The sequence below is a fragment of the Seriola dumerili genome, unplaced genomic scaffold (assembly GCF_002260705.1).
Source record: "Seriola dumerili isolate Sdu_G_001 unplaced genomic scaffold, Sdu_1.0 BDQW01000052.1, whole genome shotgun sequence".
Classification (NCBI taxonomy): Eukaryota; Metazoa; Chordata; class Actinopteri; order Carangiformes; family Carangidae; genus Seriola; species Seriola dumerili.
The window spans coordinates 13,689,003-13,708,288 of NW_019174307.1; the positions used below are offsets into that span (position 1 = coordinate 13,689,003).

General features: G+C 43.7%; 1 protein-coding gene across 1 annotated transcript in view; it reads left to right on the forward strand.

The window, feature by feature from the left end:
• igsf3 (immunoglobulin superfamily member 3) overlaps positions 1-19,286 on the forward strand; it is a 69,044-nt gene that overhangs the window by 10,906 nt on the left and 38,852 nt on the right. The window contains exon 3 of the mRNA XM_022740238.1: positions 6,470-6,850. Coding sequence (XP_022595959.1) covers positions 6,470-6,850 — 381 coding nt within the window. The remainder of the gene's footprint in view (positions 1-6,469; positions 6,851-19,286) is intronic.

A 19,286-nucleotide genomic window follows, 5' to 3' on the forward strand; every position in this document is an offset into this window, starting at 1 on the left:
CTTAACTGCCTTTAAAATATTCCAGTTAGTAAATCAAGCCGTTGATTTGTTTAAGCTTCTGATAAAAGGGTCAGAGGTTATTAATGACAACCCTGCTGCAATGCTTTTGACACAGGTGATGATTATCACTGCGGGAAGGATACGGAGTGGGAAAAGAGTGAGAGGAAAAGGCCTTTGTAATGTTTGATGCTGCGTGGAGCTCATCAATCAAAGATCTTAGATTGTGAGAAGGCTATAGGGAAGGAGGAGCGGGGATTCATCTGTCCATTAGATGCTTTACAGTAGGATGATATGATTACTCAGTGCCATGTACAAAGAGAAGCCAAATATTCACCCTCTTGCTAAAGGATAATGTGAAAATTTTCTCATACCACAATATTACTCCACCACTCCATCAACGCAGGCACAAATTCAATTCTTGTGTCAAATTTAATTTTGACATAGGCTAAGCACATTGATGTCAATAAAAAAAAAATAGGCAGTTATGTTCTTGTGGACCACAGTTAAACGAAGCGCATAGAGCACAATTTGAATTGCACCGATGCCACATCCTCTCTAAACGTTAACATTTCCGTTACAAGAAATTCTCTCTCCTTTCTACCGCTTTCATCTTTTTCCCTCCACTTTTCCCACATCTTGGAATCTCTCTGTCTCCCTCGCACTCTTGCTTTCTCTGGTAATGATGTTAACAGGGTCAAATGCTTTTTTAGGCCTTGAGGGAGAAAGATGCGGAGTGATTTTGGAGAACGGTTAACCAGCGCTCGAGAAGTGTGGAGGGGAAAATACTTTTATGCTCTTCATCTCTCTCCAGCGCTTAATTCTCTCTGTAATACATATATGTGGAGCACATATTCACTCAAATCTGTGCATTTTTGTGGTGTTCAGCACCCTGAAGGCAGATGCCGTTTTCTCTTTCGCTTCCTCCCTCTTCCTCTTTTTCCTCTTCCATGCAACTCGCCTCATTGCTACCTCACTGTCTGAGAATCTTCACACGTTTTCAGATCTGTGGGATGAGTCTCAACCTCCCTTGGGGAGATAGGACATTGACTGGGTCCAAGCATGTTCATAATTAATTCATCTTTCACTGGCTGTGGTTACTTCAGTTCCCCAGCTCTTCAACTTTCCAAGTTTTCAAGTTTTTGCAGAGAAGTCAAGGTGACGGGCGGCTGTTCATTCACACCATTAGGGGTCGGCAATACCGGCAATAAGTTTGGTCTCAGACAGTCTAAGCTACGGCCACTATTGATATAGTAACCAATATTTATTATTATCAAAGACCCTGAAAACCTTCAGGTCTTTAATTATTTCTCTATGTTATTAAATGTTAACGACTAATTAAGTAACAAGTTGAAGTTTAGAAACTATTAGGAGTAGTATTGGTATTAATAATTAATAATTAAGCCACCAGGCGTTCTGCTCCTAAATCCTGCTTGGTCCATGGAAATTCATGAGGTTCAAGCTTTTATTGTTGTCATAACCCAAATATTGTTTTTTTGGACTATTCGAAGAAGCTTTTGTGCAGCCTGGCAGAGGAGTTCTTGATGCTCTGGTTCCTCCAGCTGGATCATAAAGGGGCGAAGAGGATGAAGCCGGGGTGGGTGGGGTCGTTCACAATACCGAGGGCCTCGATGATTCACCATGCTTCATGGATTTGTTTTATGGAGGGGAGAGAAGCACTGATGGTTCTCCCCACTGTGACGGTCAGAGACCTTGCAGTTCCCATAGCAGACAGTAATGCAGTGGAGCGAGGCTCACCTTCTTCAGTCGATGCAGGAAGTGAGATGTTGACAACCACCTTTTCTGACCTTTTCTGAACTGAGCCCTGCCCACTTCAAACCAGTGAGAAGAGCACAGGGAAAAACTGAAATACTTCAATTTCTTTTTTGTATTGAAAAATCTAAAACAACTTTGGCAAAAAAGTTTTTGTTTATGTAGGACCAAATGGCTCATAGTATGATTGGGAGGGCCTTGGAAAGTGGCTTATGGACTTTCACATAGGGAAGAGCAGTGTGTCATGATTTAAGTCGTTTGTTACCGCCAAGTAATGTGCCAAACCTTAAGCTATTTTTTTATTATTCTCTTTTAATTACTTCACATCACATGCATGAGAAATAACTCCAGATGATTCTCTTCCGTTTAGTGTGTGTGTGTGTGTGTGTGTGTGTGTGTGTGTGTGTGTGTGTGTGTGTGTGTGTGTGTGTGTGTGTTTGTCTTCTCTGACCTAAAAAGCGGGATCACTGCGTGCATGCACAGAACAGCAGCAGAAAAACAGAGCGTGCCTGTATGAAAAAGTGTGTTCATGATATAATGTCACTCATGTTAGAAGATGACAAGAAGCATTATTTTCAGAGACAGTTTTTATGTTCTACAACATAGAAGAGAGAGACAGATCCATATCATACTTTTTTCATATCCCTCCGGTTGTCGCTAGTATTCGTGCTCACAATAAGGCTTAGTTTTTGGAAGTAGTGATTCTTAGTAATTGAGCTGAACTTTCTTACTACTTCTGTTTTTGTGTTCTTATATACATATACGTATATATGTGTATACAGTACGCGCACAGGTGGGTGTGTAATTAGGAATGAAAGCGAAAGTGAGAAGAAAAGATGGATGGCTGAAAAGTCCACATTAGCACATCTCTGCATCACTGTGAACGCCCTATATATGAGTTACCCCCCACTGTGTTTTTATTATACACCTTTCTAGGTGTATAATTATCATGTGTCATAGAAGAGTGATGATGAGAGTAGTAGACATGAATGCTAGTGGCCTTGCTGCCATTTCCGCTGAGAATAAGACACTGGCCACAAATGATTGGATTAGTGTTTAACCCCCCTCCACTTAGCATAATCCTCTTTGCAGCTTTTTCTCTCTTCCTCTCTCTCTCTCTCTTTCTCTGCGTGTGTGTGTGTGTGTGTGTGTGTAGCTATCTGCTCCCATTGCTTTGCACGCTCCTGCCGTTTAACAGCAAGGTCAGTTGGATAGCTTGTCCATGATCGCCATCATCTGACATGGGACGCATGTTTCCTGCGTCCACTCAACAAGCTGTGTGGGAAGCAACTGGCAGCAAAGTTGAGAGATGAGCCACAAGGAGAGGGAGGCCAGAGGAGAGTGAGGGTGGGAAGAAAAAGTGGGGTAGGAAGTCGTCCACGGTATGCAGAGATGGAGATGAGTGTTAATAATAGAAAATCTGAGGCCTTGTTGAGCAAATATGGGCACTCGGTGATCGAGGCAGCGCGGCCAGAGGTGAAGACATAGGGGGGGTTCCGGGCGCAGGATTATTGTGGAAGGGTGGTGGAATAGAGCAATCAGTTGAAGGTCTGCAGGGTTTGGTATGTCATTGTCAGCCTTTCTAAACAGCCTGCAGAGCGATGGGCACTTTGAAGTTTCGCAGAGCTGCTTAAATCCTGCCTGAAAAGATGCAGAGAACCGCGAGGCACAGTGAACAGACAGGAATATACAGAGGGAGAGAGAGAGAGCGAGACAGACTGGAGGGGCAGGACGAAGGGAAGGATTGATGATGGGTGAAACATGGTGGAAGGGAATGAGAGTAATCAGAAGTAAGGAGGCAGCTTGTTTCAGGAGGATGACAGGACAGGAGACAGGCGAGCGGAGGAAAGCTCTTAGTGCACCATCATATGAGTAGTATGGGGTTTTTTTTTTTAGGGGGGGTGTATGAGTAATATGTTTCCAGCAGTTCTAGATGAGTCGCTGCAACATGAGAAGCAGTGATGCAGCGGTACAGCTCTGAGCTGATCTAAGCTGGATGTGGGTAGACTGGGCGCCGCCAGATTAGCAAGGAACAGGGTCTGAGTCAGAATAGATGGCTGCCTCTCTTACCTAACGCATCCCAGATTTAGTCAGCACCCTTCACTATAGACTTTCTGTGGAAGTGATTTCCCATGTTAACTGATGTTTTAAATGTCAATGTGGCCAAATGTTTTCGCAGGTTATGGCCTCTAGTTATTGCACTGGAGTGGAATGGCGGTATGTGCAGCTGGGAAGAGATGAGTAAAGTAGCTACTGATATTTGGTTCATTAGTTGGATCAGTTTATCGTTTCAGGCCTTGTGAAATATTCCTGCACATAACTATTATGAGTCAGTGACATTACAGTGACATACTTTTCTTTCATGAACATACTTAATATTCTTTTATAAACTATTTTTCTTTTTCTTTTCTTCACAAACATAATTACCATGTTTAATTTTTAGAATAAAGACATTTATGACTATGGTTTAAGAATTTACATCTTGATCAGTCCTTTGGGGGTCCTTTAGGAGACATCAAGCCATAAGGAATGATTAGTTAAATCAGTTTTCTCTTTGTTGTGCCATCCAAGCGAGGGACTGTAAATCAGAGATTTGTAAAGATTTTATCAGCTCATAAGAGGGATGTGTTTCATAAACCAAGCAATAGACAAAAGACCTGACGCTCCGAGCTCAGCAAGGAAATAAGATGTATGATCAACATAGACAGATATACATGTTTTCACGCACGCAAGCCCACACTCATAAATGTATGTACGCACATTGAAGTAAATGTGGAACCTTCCTCCCGCTTTCCTCCATTTTGCCGACTCAGTGAACACAATCTGCGAAGGTGACTTCATTTTTCAGCAAGATAACCTTTCATTGTAATACACACACGCAGACTCATGCATGTTTGCGCATGGACACACACGTACACGGGCGTAAATGGACTCAAATTATAACAGTGAATGAAAGGTGGGGGTGTAGTGGAAGTGTGAGAGAAAGTTACTATGAGAGGAAAGAGGATGTTGAAGTTAAAAAGCTGTTCTGGTGAATTATTAATGCCAAGCATTGTGCCCACAGACACAGCCTCTTACAGACTTTCTTTCTCACACACACACACACACACGTGCGCACACACACAAACCCAGCTGCAATCCCCAGTTGCTTGTGCAGACAGGAAACAGCGTACTTGTCGCTCTGTCTGGATTCGGGGGGTGGATGGGGTGGGGGGTGGGTGGGTGTATGTGTAAGTGCTCTGTTGTCTCCGGCCCCAATGAGAGGGATGTTTGTAGTTGTTCCCTGAATGGTGAATGCTCTGTGTGTGTGTTTGGTGTGTGTGTGCATGCAAGGGGTTGAGGCAAGATTCACATATGTTGGTTGCCCTAAATATAGGCTACAAAGCAGTATACAGAAGAGTAATAATCAGTCTGAACAACAGGTTTAACACTACAATCAGCTGTTTTTGTTACAGTGCTCAACACGTGGTCCATACTTCACTAATTACATGTTTTATTTACATGAGAACATACATATGAGAATAGGTATTATTTATTAGGTTTATTATTTTTATTATTTTTTTTCTTATATGCTTTTTATTTGCAAAATGCAAATGATAGACTCTTAAATGAAAAATATAACAGCGCTGGTACAAACACTCATAAAACTGTGACTAAGCAAACTGAATTTGTATGTCTGGCCCAGGACATGGAGGTATTTGATACATCAGTACGGCGCCTTTTTCAGGTAGCAGTTTTAACAGTAATGTGTGTACTTCAACTGTAATTTCCCTTTACATCTTAGCAATTATGTCCAAATGCCAGAGGGTTCAGTTTATTTTTCATCTCCATAATGTGGTTGATTACGATGCCTTAATGTGATCAAGACACTGAGAACTGAGAGGGAGAAAATTACAGTGGGAAAAATAAAGTTGTCATTGCTGGTGGACAAAATATTGAATGTACTGATAACCCATGACCTCCAATTTGGCATTTCTCTATTGAAATTTCCTGTTTTATTTCAGCCACCATGTGCCAAAGCTGATCTGTCGGCACTAAGCAATATTGGCCAATATATCTGGCCAGCTGAATTGCCCAGTTGAGTTTTAATAAGTAGTCTGTGCTCATCCCTGCTCAGGAATGATGATGAGGACCAAAAATTATGGATGCGTCAGGCAAAACGGTATTTATCATCCATTTCAAAAACACCTGTACTTTGTACAGCTTGGCACAGTCCAAATGCCCGGCTGGCTTGTGTTTTACCAGCTCACACTGACCTCCCTCTTAAGTCCCAGATGGCTGCCTCTCACCTCAGTGTTGTACAGATGCAGCACTGTCCTTGTGGTGAGGGGTTAACATGCGAGTGCCTGTAATAGCAGTGAGCGTGATTGGATGATGGCTGTTAAATAGAGTGACTGTGAACGTTTCAAGTTGTTAGTGGTGTTCAAGAACCGTGTGTGTGTGTGTGTGTGTGTGTGTGTGTGTATGCACACCTCAACCTCAGTAAGCGCTCTCCAGAATGCTTAGCTGCACATGTCATGCTGTTTCTGTATTTTGTCGGAGATGTTGGGTGCCCATGCTTTATGTATTTAAACAGCAGTTTTTTAACCCAGGCTCTCTTTCTTTCCTCTCTCCCTGCCTTCACCTCATCCCCTCTCTCTCTCTCTTTCTCCCTTTCTTTTTCTTCTCTCTGTTTCTCTTTTCCCACCTCTGTCTGTAGCCGGTGTTGCCGTGGCTCAGAGAGTGGTGACGGTGCAGAGTGGACCGCTGGTACGGACCGAGGGCTCCCACGTGACCATCTGGTGCAACGTGACAGGCTACAAAGAGGGCTTGGAGCAGGACTTTGAGTGGTCCATGTACCTGCCATCAGCACCGGACCGGGAGATCCGCATTGTGAGCACGGCTCAGCCAAACTATGCCTACGCCGTGTACGCCCAGAGGGTGAATAGTAAAGAAATCTTTGTGGAGAGGTTGAGCCGAGACTCAGCTGTGCTCCACATCACCAAAGTGCAGGCCAAGGACCAGGGTCTGTTTGAGTGTTACACACCCAACACAGACGGACGATACCTTGGGTCCTACAGTGCACGTACCAACCTCACTGGTGAGTCTCTAAGTGCGCACGCACACACAAACACACTGTCAATGTACAAATTAACCACACACGCCAGTGTTATAGGTGTTAAACATGAATCCATCCGTAGTCAGTTTGCTGTATAGATGAATTGTGAACAGTGAGTAATTATTGATCAGCAATAATAATGGTTGATGAGCAACCAATCGTAATCAGCCAATAAACCCTCTGAATAGGAAATACCAGACAATTACCTCTCCAGCTACCTAAATACATCCTTTGAGTATATTTCTTGTTTATGTTTATTTATTGTTTGATAACTTGAATGAGTACAGTCCTCCTACTGTAATAACAGAAATCCTGCTGGCCATTCTTTAAAGGCACCCTGTGGAGTTTTTGACTATGAGTGGTCCTTGGTGGAGCAGTGTTTAGATGAGCAGATCCCCATCTAGTTTCTATCTTGTGCTTCTACTAGCAAACGTGAGGACACACATGGTCATACAAGGACAGGTATGCAGGTGATGTGATACGCAAATGCAAACATGATTGGAATTTTATAGGTTGAATTGGCATCCAGTTTATTGATTTAGCATCTTTTAAAGAACAATTGATACGCTAATGTAATGCTAATCTAAAGTGACACTTTTGAAGCTGTGTCATTGAGATTATACTATGTCAGTAACCTTCTAGGGGGGGCAAGGCAGGGCAAAGTGGAGCTGTGTGCCCCTGTTGAGCCCCCGAAAAACAACCAGCAATCCTATTCTGGAATATTATCCTGCCCCAGGATTGCCGTGTGTCAGTAGCTTGTGGTAATTTTATTAAACATGCATTTATTCAGGCACAATATAAGCATGATATCACCTAAATTAGCAAGGTATCAAAACGGCGCCTCATGATTAAGTAAAAAATGCAGAGCCTGCCTGGAGTTATTTCAGTACATATTGTGCCTTAGCGCTGCATATTCCAGACACATTTACAGCATGATTCTTTTTGAATCGTTTTTTTTTTTTTAATCAAATACAAACAAATACAAAATTAATAACCAGATCCCTTCCAAAAAGCAGCCATGATCTGGGCACCCTTTGGAAGGAGTGTGAGAGGAAGTGCTGCACTCCAGAGTCACACAGAGTCCCACCTGTTCTCACCAGGAAAACCAAGCCTCTCTCTCTCTCTCTCTCTCTCTCTCTCTCTCTCTCTCTCTCTCTCTCTCAGTCTCACCCACACACACGCTGACCTTCCTCCTTCCCCATCCTTTTTTTGAGCTGTTTGAATAATTGGCGTGATGTGAGAGTGTTTTCAAACAATGGCACGAGATTCCCTCTTCTCCTCTTTCCTGATCCGCCTAACAGGCCCACAGCGCTGAGGACTCGGCTGCCATTCTTTGCAATTCCATGTCTTTCACACATTCATGCCTTTATCCTCGACGTGGCTGTAAGTGCTTATTGACTGAGAAATATCAGTGTTTATATTGTTTCTTTTTGGTCAGCGTCAGGTCAGGCAGTGATCAATGCTTAGAGAGACAAAAGTTATTGTGCACTTCACAGATCAATAGGCTTGGGTTTTCATTCAATAGGTGTTTATTACTCGGACCTCAACAGTTGTGTTTTCTAGCATGAGCTGTATGATCTGCATGTGGGGCAGGGCTCAGGCGCAAGGCACAGTAAAACGGCACTGATGATAGCACACAGTATTTATAGAGCTGTGTGAGAGAGGAAGCTAGACAAGAGTATGCAAGCAGAGGTGTTGAGGGACTTTGTTATCTGAGCCTCTTTCTGTGTCTCTAACCTCCTAACCCAGTTTCAGAGGTCAAGGGTACGCAGCGGGGGCCCCACCGTCTTCCTCTCTGCTGAGCTTCTTGAGTCCCCCAGCAGCTGCACGCCCCTTCGGACTGATGTGGGCAAACAATACCTTGTCCTCCACCCTTCTCCCTGTCTCTTCCTCATTCTCCTGTCATTCACTCTGTCATCTGTCTGTCACATTCATCAGCCCTGGCCTCTTTCTTTAATTTGCGCTGGCTTTGTTGTATTAAAAACAGTCCTTTGTAGATGCTGCCCTTGAGGATGTGTGCTTCATGTGAAAGGACAACCACAAGCAGGAGAGTATTATGGAGGAAATATGGGGAGGACGGATATCAGATAGAAGGGCAGACAGAAGTGGGGGGGGGGTGTGTCTGGCGGTGGAGTGATTTGGTTAATTGAAAGGGTAGAAGGCCACGCAGTAATCTGTGCCCTGAGTGCTGCATTAAGGCTTACTCACAGGGATGCATTTCACCCACTGTCAACTGGTTTCAGCGTGGAACTTAATACCTGCTGCTAGAAGAGGAAAACTGTTTCAGCAGTGCACCTGGACACCGCTCTCCCTGATACTATGATGCAGTGTTTTCTATTGTTGTATTGCCCGTCACATAGAATCGGACACTCCAGCTGTGCGTGTGGTTGATTGTCTGGAAAACTGATCCCCATTTGTCTTTGTATGCCTGAGATGCTTTTGTTTTTGAAGGGAGTAAGCAGTCAGAAAGTGTGTGTCTTTTATACCCTCTGATACTAAACTTAGATTGATCAAATGAAAATGTAGCTCTGTTCAGCCCCCAATTGCCAATACTGCCTCAGGCAGTGTGGTATTATTACACGTGTCAAGAATAATTGGCCATTATGGCACATATACTGGACTATGTCCACAAAATCATGGAGTGACACAGATATGCCGAAAAATCATTATTCTGTAACACAGAGAAAGGTTAGATTTGACATTTCTTTCGTTATTTTCCTCCTAAGATTTTGAACTGGTAGGCAGGACGGTGTGCTGGTTGGTAAGGTCCAATCAGAGATCTCCACTGTTACTGAAATATCAGCCTACATGTTCAGAACGCCAATTACTACTTCTTACTTTATATTAAGGATGAGTATCCATGTATTTGAAATCTCAAAGTGACAAACCCACAGAGATTTATCACCCAACTCGTTCAGTTTAAAAGCTCTTAAAACCCACTCTTAGCCACCTGCCCAGCACCAAACAGCAGACAAACATTTAGCAACCAGCTGGTGAACAAACTGAAGCAATAAGCTGATAAAGAGCCACCTTTTTCCTTCAGGAGTTGGTGGAGAACAAAAACAGAGTTAAAAGTAAGATGGTCCATGTGTGCTGGATGTTTGAATAGGAGTATGTATGCTAAAAGGTGAGCCATATCAGCTTTGTAAGGTGATGATTGGTCTGTGTTTTAGAGCTTGTTTTTTGTTGCCTCCAAGTGGCCAAAAATTTTTTTTTTTTTGGCACAAACTGCCCCTAAAACCCCCAACCAACAGTAAATTGTCACTGCTAACAAGAACTGTCTGTTTAGCTATTTTGCCCTTACATTTTGGACGTCTACAGAGTAACTGTGGGTCAGGTTAACGGTACCATACATGCTCAAAGGTGTGACCCGATGTCCGCTTTACTTGATTGACAAGTTGAGAGGTGTAAACCAAACTTGCTGTCTCATAAATGAAACACTTTTCAGTGGAGGTCGATGTGTCAACTGTATTTTCTCTACAGCCATTATTTCTCACACTCTTAGATGGTGTCTTTTTATAGCAGTAGTTTTTTGTGCTGCACTGTCCTTGTTGTTACACAAGGCATGCATTCAACCTGGGTGTTATGAAGCTCTTTGAGGTCAAAGGTCGTCCGTGGTTTCTCCTTACACACCTCTATTCTCTGATCTTAGTCTCTTGAATTTGAGTGTGTGTGTTTCTGTGTGCTTGTTTGTGCGTGTATGTATGTGTGTATTTGGATTTCCTCCTACACATCAGATTGCAGAAGAAAAGGACAACAGCCTGACATGGCCATCATGGTTGTCCTTATCCTACGCACCAGCCTGTGCGCGAACGAGTCCAAAAGCTAGCAGAACAACAAGCCCTCGCTGAGACAAGTATCACACTGCTCTTACTTATGAAGCTGCCATATAGCCTCACTGTCATAGAAAGCACCATAAGAGTCACCGTGCTGGCAGATATACAGATTCTAGCCTCCGCATTTGGCAGTCGTCATCCATTCCCAGTCCCGTAGTAATGTAGTAATGGAGCTGGAGACCCAAAGCCTTGATACATTCTCAGAAAGAGGCACTCCTGCTCCTTTCTGTTATTCACCGCCACGGGACAAGACACAGGAAGAAAACGTCCATCTTCAGATGTGTGACTAGAAAAAAATGTAAGTTTGGCAGCGAGTGGGTTTGTAGAAAAGAAAGTGAGATGGATGGTGCAAAAAGGCAGAGATGAGGAAATTGGAAAAGAGAGGAATGGGGACAGAAGCGGCAGTATTCGAGATGGGTAGTGGGGTGATGCTGAATAGAGTGTGTGACCAATAAATGATGAGCTCTTCCTCTCGACTCCAATGTGATTGGTTACACCTCCCCGAGGCATTACCCACAATACAACTGGCGCTATAGGGGTGCACTTTAAATAGTCTCTGCCTGATGTGACTCCTAAGGTTAATGCAGTTGCCAACCGCCATCCAAGTTCTAAACGCAATTAGCCAGTACAAATTGAGGAAGCTGGGAAAGAAAGAGAAAGAAGGAAAAGGCTAGAGATGAGAACCAGGAATTTCAATTAAGGAAGAAGAAAACTGTTGGGCGAATCATTTTCAGAACATTTTTCTAGTCACACTTTTCATTTTCATTATATTTATGCTCTACATTTTTTTTCTTCCATTTTCAGTGGAGGAAAAAAAAATCCTTTCACCTGCTAAAACCGTGGCTCTATGGTAAGCTAGTAATCTGTGAAGCAGTGCCTATCCAAGGTCAAAATGCAGTTATCTTTTTTTGTTTGTGTGTTGCTGTACACGTGCAACCTTCAAGCACGAGTGTTTGTGACGAGGGCAAAGAACAGGGCTGTTGACTTTTCCCTAGCTTAGCTGGGGTCGTGCACCGTTAAACACACATACAGAGTAACAGTGGCTGAATGATGCTTCTGCTGAGCTCAGCATTGTGAGTGTGCATCTGATTTGTATGTCTCCCCTGACTTTCTTTACACAAGAGAGTCAGCACTGCCAAGTTGCACTCCCCTACTTTACTTAATGAGATAGACTGAATGGGGAGATGCTATCTCACATTCTATCTTTTACACTGGGTGACACCAAGACCCCGCCCTCACCTCTCCATTCCCTATGTTCTCCATGTTTTCTCCCCATCAATCCAGAGCCCCGGATTCGATTTTAGCCCGGTCCCCGCCTCGGCCCCCGGCTGGTGTTGGTCATGCAGGTATATGGTTTTGTCAATACAGCTGTTCGTTGAGCTGCATCACAGGAGAAAGGCACGAGTGTGATTGAACCACATAGCGTAAGACTGTGGAGGGAAGTAGTGATTGAATAAGGCAGAGGAGGAAAGTGGGAAGACAATAGATGAAGAGAGGAATCTTTATTAGAGAAGACATGGCTGAATGGTGAGAACAAAGACACATATTTTAAGATGTGCTGGAGGAAAGGTGAGGACAGAAAATGTAGATAAATAGACAAGGGAAGTTGTATCTCTGTATCTTTTTGGTATTGATTGGGAGCAGAGGCCCGTGTGTGACTGGATCATTTCATCTCCCTCGTCTCTCCTCACAGTAACACTTCTAGCTTTTTCCTCTCCCGCTCTCTCTCTAGCCTCACAATCACCTCTCAGTTTCATTTACAATTATATTCCCTTCTCCACCTTTGGTGTGTGTATGTGTGTGTATGCGCATCATGGCTCAAAGCTGCAGACCAGGCAGGACTCCAAATGGAAAGTGATTTTATCACCATGTCTGGCTTGCCATTTTCTTGCACATCTCATCTACTTTGGACAGGGCTGCCTGCTCGATTACATTGCTCCCTCTAGGACCTACCATACATAGACACATGCATACAGTATACGCACACAGGAAACACAAACGCAGTCGCAGTCACACACTGTAGCGAGCTGTCAGTCAGGACAGATGTCGCACCCATAATTGAGTCTGAGAGGAACGGTGCTGTAGTGCTCCCATCGGAACACACGCTTCCCACTGAACATCGCTGAAGAGGGCTTTAACAACCCAGCGGATCACTGTGGTAGACAATACATCTGCTGAATACAACATTGTTGCACTGTGAATAAAACAACTTTGCTGAACAGGGCGAACCAGTTGCCTTGGCACTCTGTAGTCAGTCAGTAAGGCAAGCTGTACTGTACTGCATGTACAGTGCTGTGCTGAACTTTCTAGGCACTTTATATTTTTAGATTCTTATCCATCACATAGTACCTCCAGGGAGACGTGGTGCTCTTCGAAAGGCAAAGAGTGGTCACACTGAAAATATAATTGATTCAGTGTTTCTTCTGTTTACTGCACTTAATGTGAAAATAATTAATAAATAGAAACTATTGATGGCATTATTTTTGAAAGCATTTTCAACAACCAAATGGAGAAAATAGAGAGAGAATGCCAGTGCTGACAGCAGCATGACGCACCACCAATTAATGAGCATCTCTTGGTCAAAAACAGTAGCATTATGTCTCATTTTTCTTGTCTTTCACAGTTCACGTTCTCTGTAAAATAAAAACACACAGACCCAAAACTCATGGTAACACAGTGGGACTCAGGCCTAATGATTTAGACCGAATATAATTTGTACCCAACCCAACTCAGGTCCCAGATCAGGTCTTGGATATTAGGAGCCCAGGAGATCCATAAAGACCTCTGGATAAGGCCACATGGTGTTTTAGCCCTGCCTCTTGCTCCAAATATTGCTGCTAAGGAGTATGGCAGGCCAATTAAGAGGCTGTTGCCTTTAAACATGAATCTGAATGCTCTCATAGCCTACAGACACACTTTCAAACACACACGGCTGTGCAAGTTTTGGCTGTTACCCTTATGAAAATATAAATGATGTCAGAGATGCTCTACATTTAGCTTGTTGCCCACGCTACTGAACTAGGTTAATGAGAAAGGATTTAATGTTAACAAATGCATGTGTATGTGTGTGTGTTGAGTGTATATGTTTATTAATGTTTTATATAATGGGCTAAAGATGCACCAGTGTTCCTCAAGTTGATTTGATTAGCTTAGCTAAGCGCTAACCCTCAAGGGCCTGCTACCTCTTCTCAGGGAGATTAACAGAGCACAGTCACAGTTTGAATATGAATTCGGCATGAATATGGATGTGAATGGATTTGCTAATGAGTGTTTGTGTTCATGTCGTTAAAGTGTGTGTTAGTAAAGAGTGTAACGTGCAGTATAATAGCCTCCAGGACTCATGCGGTTGTTAGTGTGGTCCAGGACACTCAGGCTGCTGCTGCATTGTTTGATGTTGGCAGCTTTGCTTTGAAGCCTTATCTGAGCACAAGGGGGCAGGAGGTGTTTCCTGGTTCAAACTACACATATGATAACCCCTTTTGACACAGACACGAGTACACAGGCATCAGAATCCATTTACACACATTCATATGTACAAGAATATGTACAGCTATTGGCACTCATGCCCTCACGCAGGTTATTCAATCACTGATAGACATTTAGGATGCTGAGACAGAAATTCTCTTCACTGATGTATTCTGTTTGTAGAGAGGTAGACAACTGGCATCATTAAAGTATAGCACCCAGGAAAATTATTTTTCTTGCAATACCAGTTGTGGGTGGCACCGATTTTAGCTGTTTTTGCAACACAGCTGGCTATGGTCAGAAGCACATTTGGCCCGCTCGATTTGGCTGTACCAATATGTCGATTGTTACATAGCAGCAACTATTAAATGAAAAGCAGGGGACACACACAGCATGTGTGATGCCAAATATCAATCCACTGCCAATCAAACAGAAGTCATGAAAATGCTGTAGTAAAGTCAAATATATGTAATATTTACAGCTTCTCTGCATTGGTAGGGATAATACAGGGTCTTTTTCATTTAGATTTAGCCACAGCAAACCATGGTGGACGCTGTTGCTACACATGGTATTTTGTTCCCCTGCTGAACATGTTTTGTGTGCCAAATTGAAATGGAGTTCCCACCTGTCTCAAACCAGCACTGTGCTAACCAACACTGTGCTACCTAGCTGTGATTATGGTGGGTTCAGAAGATATATGGTTTATGCCACAGATTTCAGTTGTTAAGTGCAGCAATGCTTTTCCTCCGTACAAGTTCCATTTTGGAGTCAGCACCTCCTCGTCCCTTTCTTGGCATGGGCCTGTCAGTAGGACTGCTGATACTGGTTTTTAGTATTTTTTTTGGGGGGCTTTTTATGCCTTTACTCGACAGGACAGTAGAGAGACAGGAAATGGGGAGGCAGAGAGGGGGAATGACATGCAGTAAAGGCCGTCCAATGCGGGACTGTAGCCTCTACACATGGGGCGCCTGCTTAGACCAGCTTGGGCCTGCTTAGACCACTACGCCACACGACGCCCCCTGCTGATATAGTTTAAAGATTAGCATCGCACCCACCTCATTAGCATGCTAATCATAGCCTCATTATTTGCAATGGGAAACAGAGGATTAGTTAAAATGTCTTATGTAATGGATTTGAGTGTGGGCTGTAGAGCTAGCTGGAGGCTGTAGTAGAAGTGAAAAGTAAAAGTGGGAGAAGCCTGGGAGGCTTAACTCGTTTTGGTGAAGCAGCACTAAAGCAAGCTAGCAGATGACCCTCAAGCTCCAGCTCAGGGACACAACACTATCTAAAATCTGTAGTACAGGATCTAATCATGTATACGTGCACTCACAAATACCTAAAAGCTTTAGCAAGGACTTTTGACTTTGTGAAAAGACCTACCGCGCACGCACACATGCAGACACAAACAGACAGAGGCATGACTGGTCCCTTTCTCTCAGTTGACTGAGGGGGTAGACAGCAGACATATGCTGCCACCTGTGCCCCCATGCCAGGGTGGCCACCCTGGGATGTGGGTAGAGAGATTGGTTTGTGTGTGCATGTGTGCATGAGAGGGGTTGGGTGGGGTTGGCATATGCCTGATTCCCCTCAGTGCTGGCAGCTCAGACAGACAGTTGCTCCCTCATTTGCTGCCCTGCTGGATGGGTGCCTGGTGACTGAGCGCTGCCCACCTCCCTTCACTGCACTCTACTTGCTCTTTTTTTTTTTCACCCTCTGTCCCCCAATGACAGTGTTTCTCATACACCAACACAGCATACACACACATGCACACCTGCTAATACTTCCTCTAATGAAGTGACACTCCAGATCCTGTTATTTTGTGTTAATGCACAACACAAAAGGCTTTAGATATGACTTTATTCATATGCCAATGTACCTTTTTAGGGAAGAAGGCATGTGGAACTAGCCAAAAATCAATGCTTTGTAGACTGATAAAAACACAGTATGGTTTGTAAGGTGGACGTGTAGAAACACATACACACACACACACACACACACACACACGCACACACATGCACACACGCACACACACACACGACACACACACTCACAGAAATGGTCAGATGGCTGGGGCTATAACTGGTTCTATCCTCAGGGAAGTCTTTAATTGGTCACAGTGCTTTACCATCTGGGGCTGGAGCGACGGATGGAGGGAGGGATGAAGGGAGATGGTGGGAGCTCCTGTGAGGGGTATAGAGAGAAGGAAAGAGGTGAGGAGACAGTAAGTGCAGCACAGGGATGGAGCTTATTAGTTTTAATACTTGCACCTACGGTAATATTGGAATCCTAATATACTTGATAAATGCTGTTTCCAGAGCACATATGGGAAGGTTCATGAATGCGAGTGATTGTGCACGGTGGGTCGGTGTGCCTGTGTGCATTCTTGTGCGCCTGTAGGTAGATGGGTTATTGCATGGCAGTGTCCGTGTGTGTGTGTGTGTGTGTGTGTGTGTGTGTGTGTGTGTGTGTGTGTGTGTATGTATAGATGACTCTGGGGTGTGTGTTTGTGCTGATGTTGGCAGACAGAGCAAAACCCGGCACATGTGCTAACAACCTCCAGGACAGCAGCAAAGGAGACACACACACACTCTGGTTGTCTGTCTGTATTTCTCTCCTCCTGAACACATAGTGTTTGCTGTAATTCATGTTATTTGGATACATGAGCAGACAGAAGGTGGAAAATGCTAAAGAAAGTGTATGACGGATAAAATGATGGAGAAAGTGGGTCTGAAGCTGGTGAAGATGAGAAGAGAAACGAAGGGACAGAAAGAGGAGTGTAATTCTGAATGGGGGTTTGAGGCTCGGGGGGTGGATGGAATATTTCATGTGTTTAGGCATGATGAGTAAATCTTTGATGCTCTAAAGGATTTCAGTCAACGATAGCTTTGCACACAGCTCTTCTCAAACGCTCTTAGGAAGATTTGTCTTTCATACTCCCACCTCTCTTCAGACTACCCCTCCTCTCACGCCTTGCCTTTTAATCTGCCGCTTACTCTCCATCTTCCCAACACACTCACTCAGGCTCATTTCCTGGCTGGGCCTCAGTGAGAGGTAGTGTCATATTGTGTAAATGTGTGTGTATGTGCCCATATGTGTTTGCGTGCGTCTTAGTTAGTGTTAAATCCTCCTCTTCTGCCTTTGTGTAAACACCGTCTCATATCTGAAAGCTTCTTCTCACCATGGATCCCTCTCTTATCGCAACATTCAGCCTTTTAACTCCACGTCACCATTCTCCTGCTACAATAACAAAGCCCACTCTTTCACCCGCTGCCCATCTTTCTTTTCTTTTCTTCTCCCACTTTCTCCTTTTGTTATGCCTCTCCCTCTCTGCTTGTGCTGTCCAGTGAGAAAACATGAAAACATGGGCAAATGCACATAATTCTAATAAAACAAAGTGGTGCAACTTAAAGGAGGAGTGAAAAATGCTTTATTAATCCTGCATACTTCTATGGACAAGTGAAAGTTTTCAGTTGATAGACATTGTAGAAATTGTCTAATCTCTTTAGAGAGTTTTTAAACCAGCATGAGTTATTTTATTTCATTATATTATCTATTTTTGCCCACCTCTGGGCAACACAAAGAGTTGTAAACACAACATTGACATAACACTTTCTAAAGTGATAGCAAACAGTTGCCTATACACATCCAGCAGACATTTAGAGCCACATTTCTAGCCAACTGGACTATTCACGGTTCTTGTAGCTCTGTGCCGGTGTAAAGATGTGTTCACCAGCTAGTTGCTAACTTTGTCTGCTGTTTGATGCTGGGCAGGTAGTGTATAGTAAGGAGCTTTTAGCTGGAAGCAGCTGCCTGACGCAGCTGGAAACAAGGCTGTTGAGAGTGGTGAAACTGAAACAAAAGAAGCAGCTGCTGGACGTAAAACCAAAACAATGAGCCGAGAGAAGCTAAAATGCTCAGTAGAGCCGATGGGGTGAGTGCTGAGTTGGGTGACTGTTTCTCTGGGTTTGTCACTACGAGCGACATCCTTTCGCATCATAGTGATTGAATCTGTTGTTGATATTAGAATAGTGATCAGAGCAGCTTAGCATGCTAGCACACTGTCCTGCACGTGCTGTGAAGGAACATGTCTACACACAAGGTCAGTCACAAGTCACTATAGCCCATTGTTTAACTCTAGCTTAGTGACCGTGCAGCTGCTCTCCATTCAGCAGTGGCCAAGGTTATATCAAGCCTCTTATTGATAGTGAGTGTAGGAGGATACAAACATCTGAGGGAGGGCAAGAGGCGCCTTAGAGTCCAAGGGACAGAGAGTATGCATCACTTTATTAGGACAGATGTTAGCATGTTAACCTGCTAATTCCCCAACTGTTCAAATCAACCTTCATTCATTATATTCCTTATTGAAAAGACTCAGAGATTCAGTTAGTCTCCTTGCATCTCTCCTTAAATCCCTTGCCACCCTCAGTGGAAGTTCAGCTTGTATTGTTCAGAATTTGTTTTAAAATTATTTTAATTAAAATAAAGTGTACATCTACATGAAAACCTTCCAAACATGTAGTAACTAGAAGGCCACCCAGAGAGCGCAGACCTCCATCTAGGCTAGTGTCAAACAACATACACCAGACTTGAGAGACAAAATATTTCACTTTATAGTAAATGATCCGGATCTGCCTCAAAATTTAATGGGTTCTCCCCATGCCCCACCCCTCCACCAAGTTTGGTGCAAATGAATTTTGAAATGCTATTATATAATTAATGGCTGTCTAAATTCATGCAGCACTTGCTATAGTAAAAAAAAATGCTGTGCCAGTAAGTTCTGTTATTAACCTTGTGTATGTTCTTTCAAAAAAAAATAATGTTAATAAGCATCAAACCCCTGAAGACTATTTGTAATTCAGTGACCCAGCGTGGCTGAGTCACAGCTCTGGAGGAAATACTTGGGTGAGTAGAGGGGAGAACCACAGTCAGTTATACTACTGTGTGTGTCAGAGAGCAGCTGTCCCCTCAGGATTGACTGTATGTGTGTGTGTGTGTGTGTGTGTGTGTGTGTGTGTTTGGGTGGGTGCGTAAGAGAGACAGAGAGACTGAGCCCAATTGTGATGTGCCTCTCCTCCTACCTTTAGGTATAATGAGCTGTGTTAGCCACAGGGGCTTGG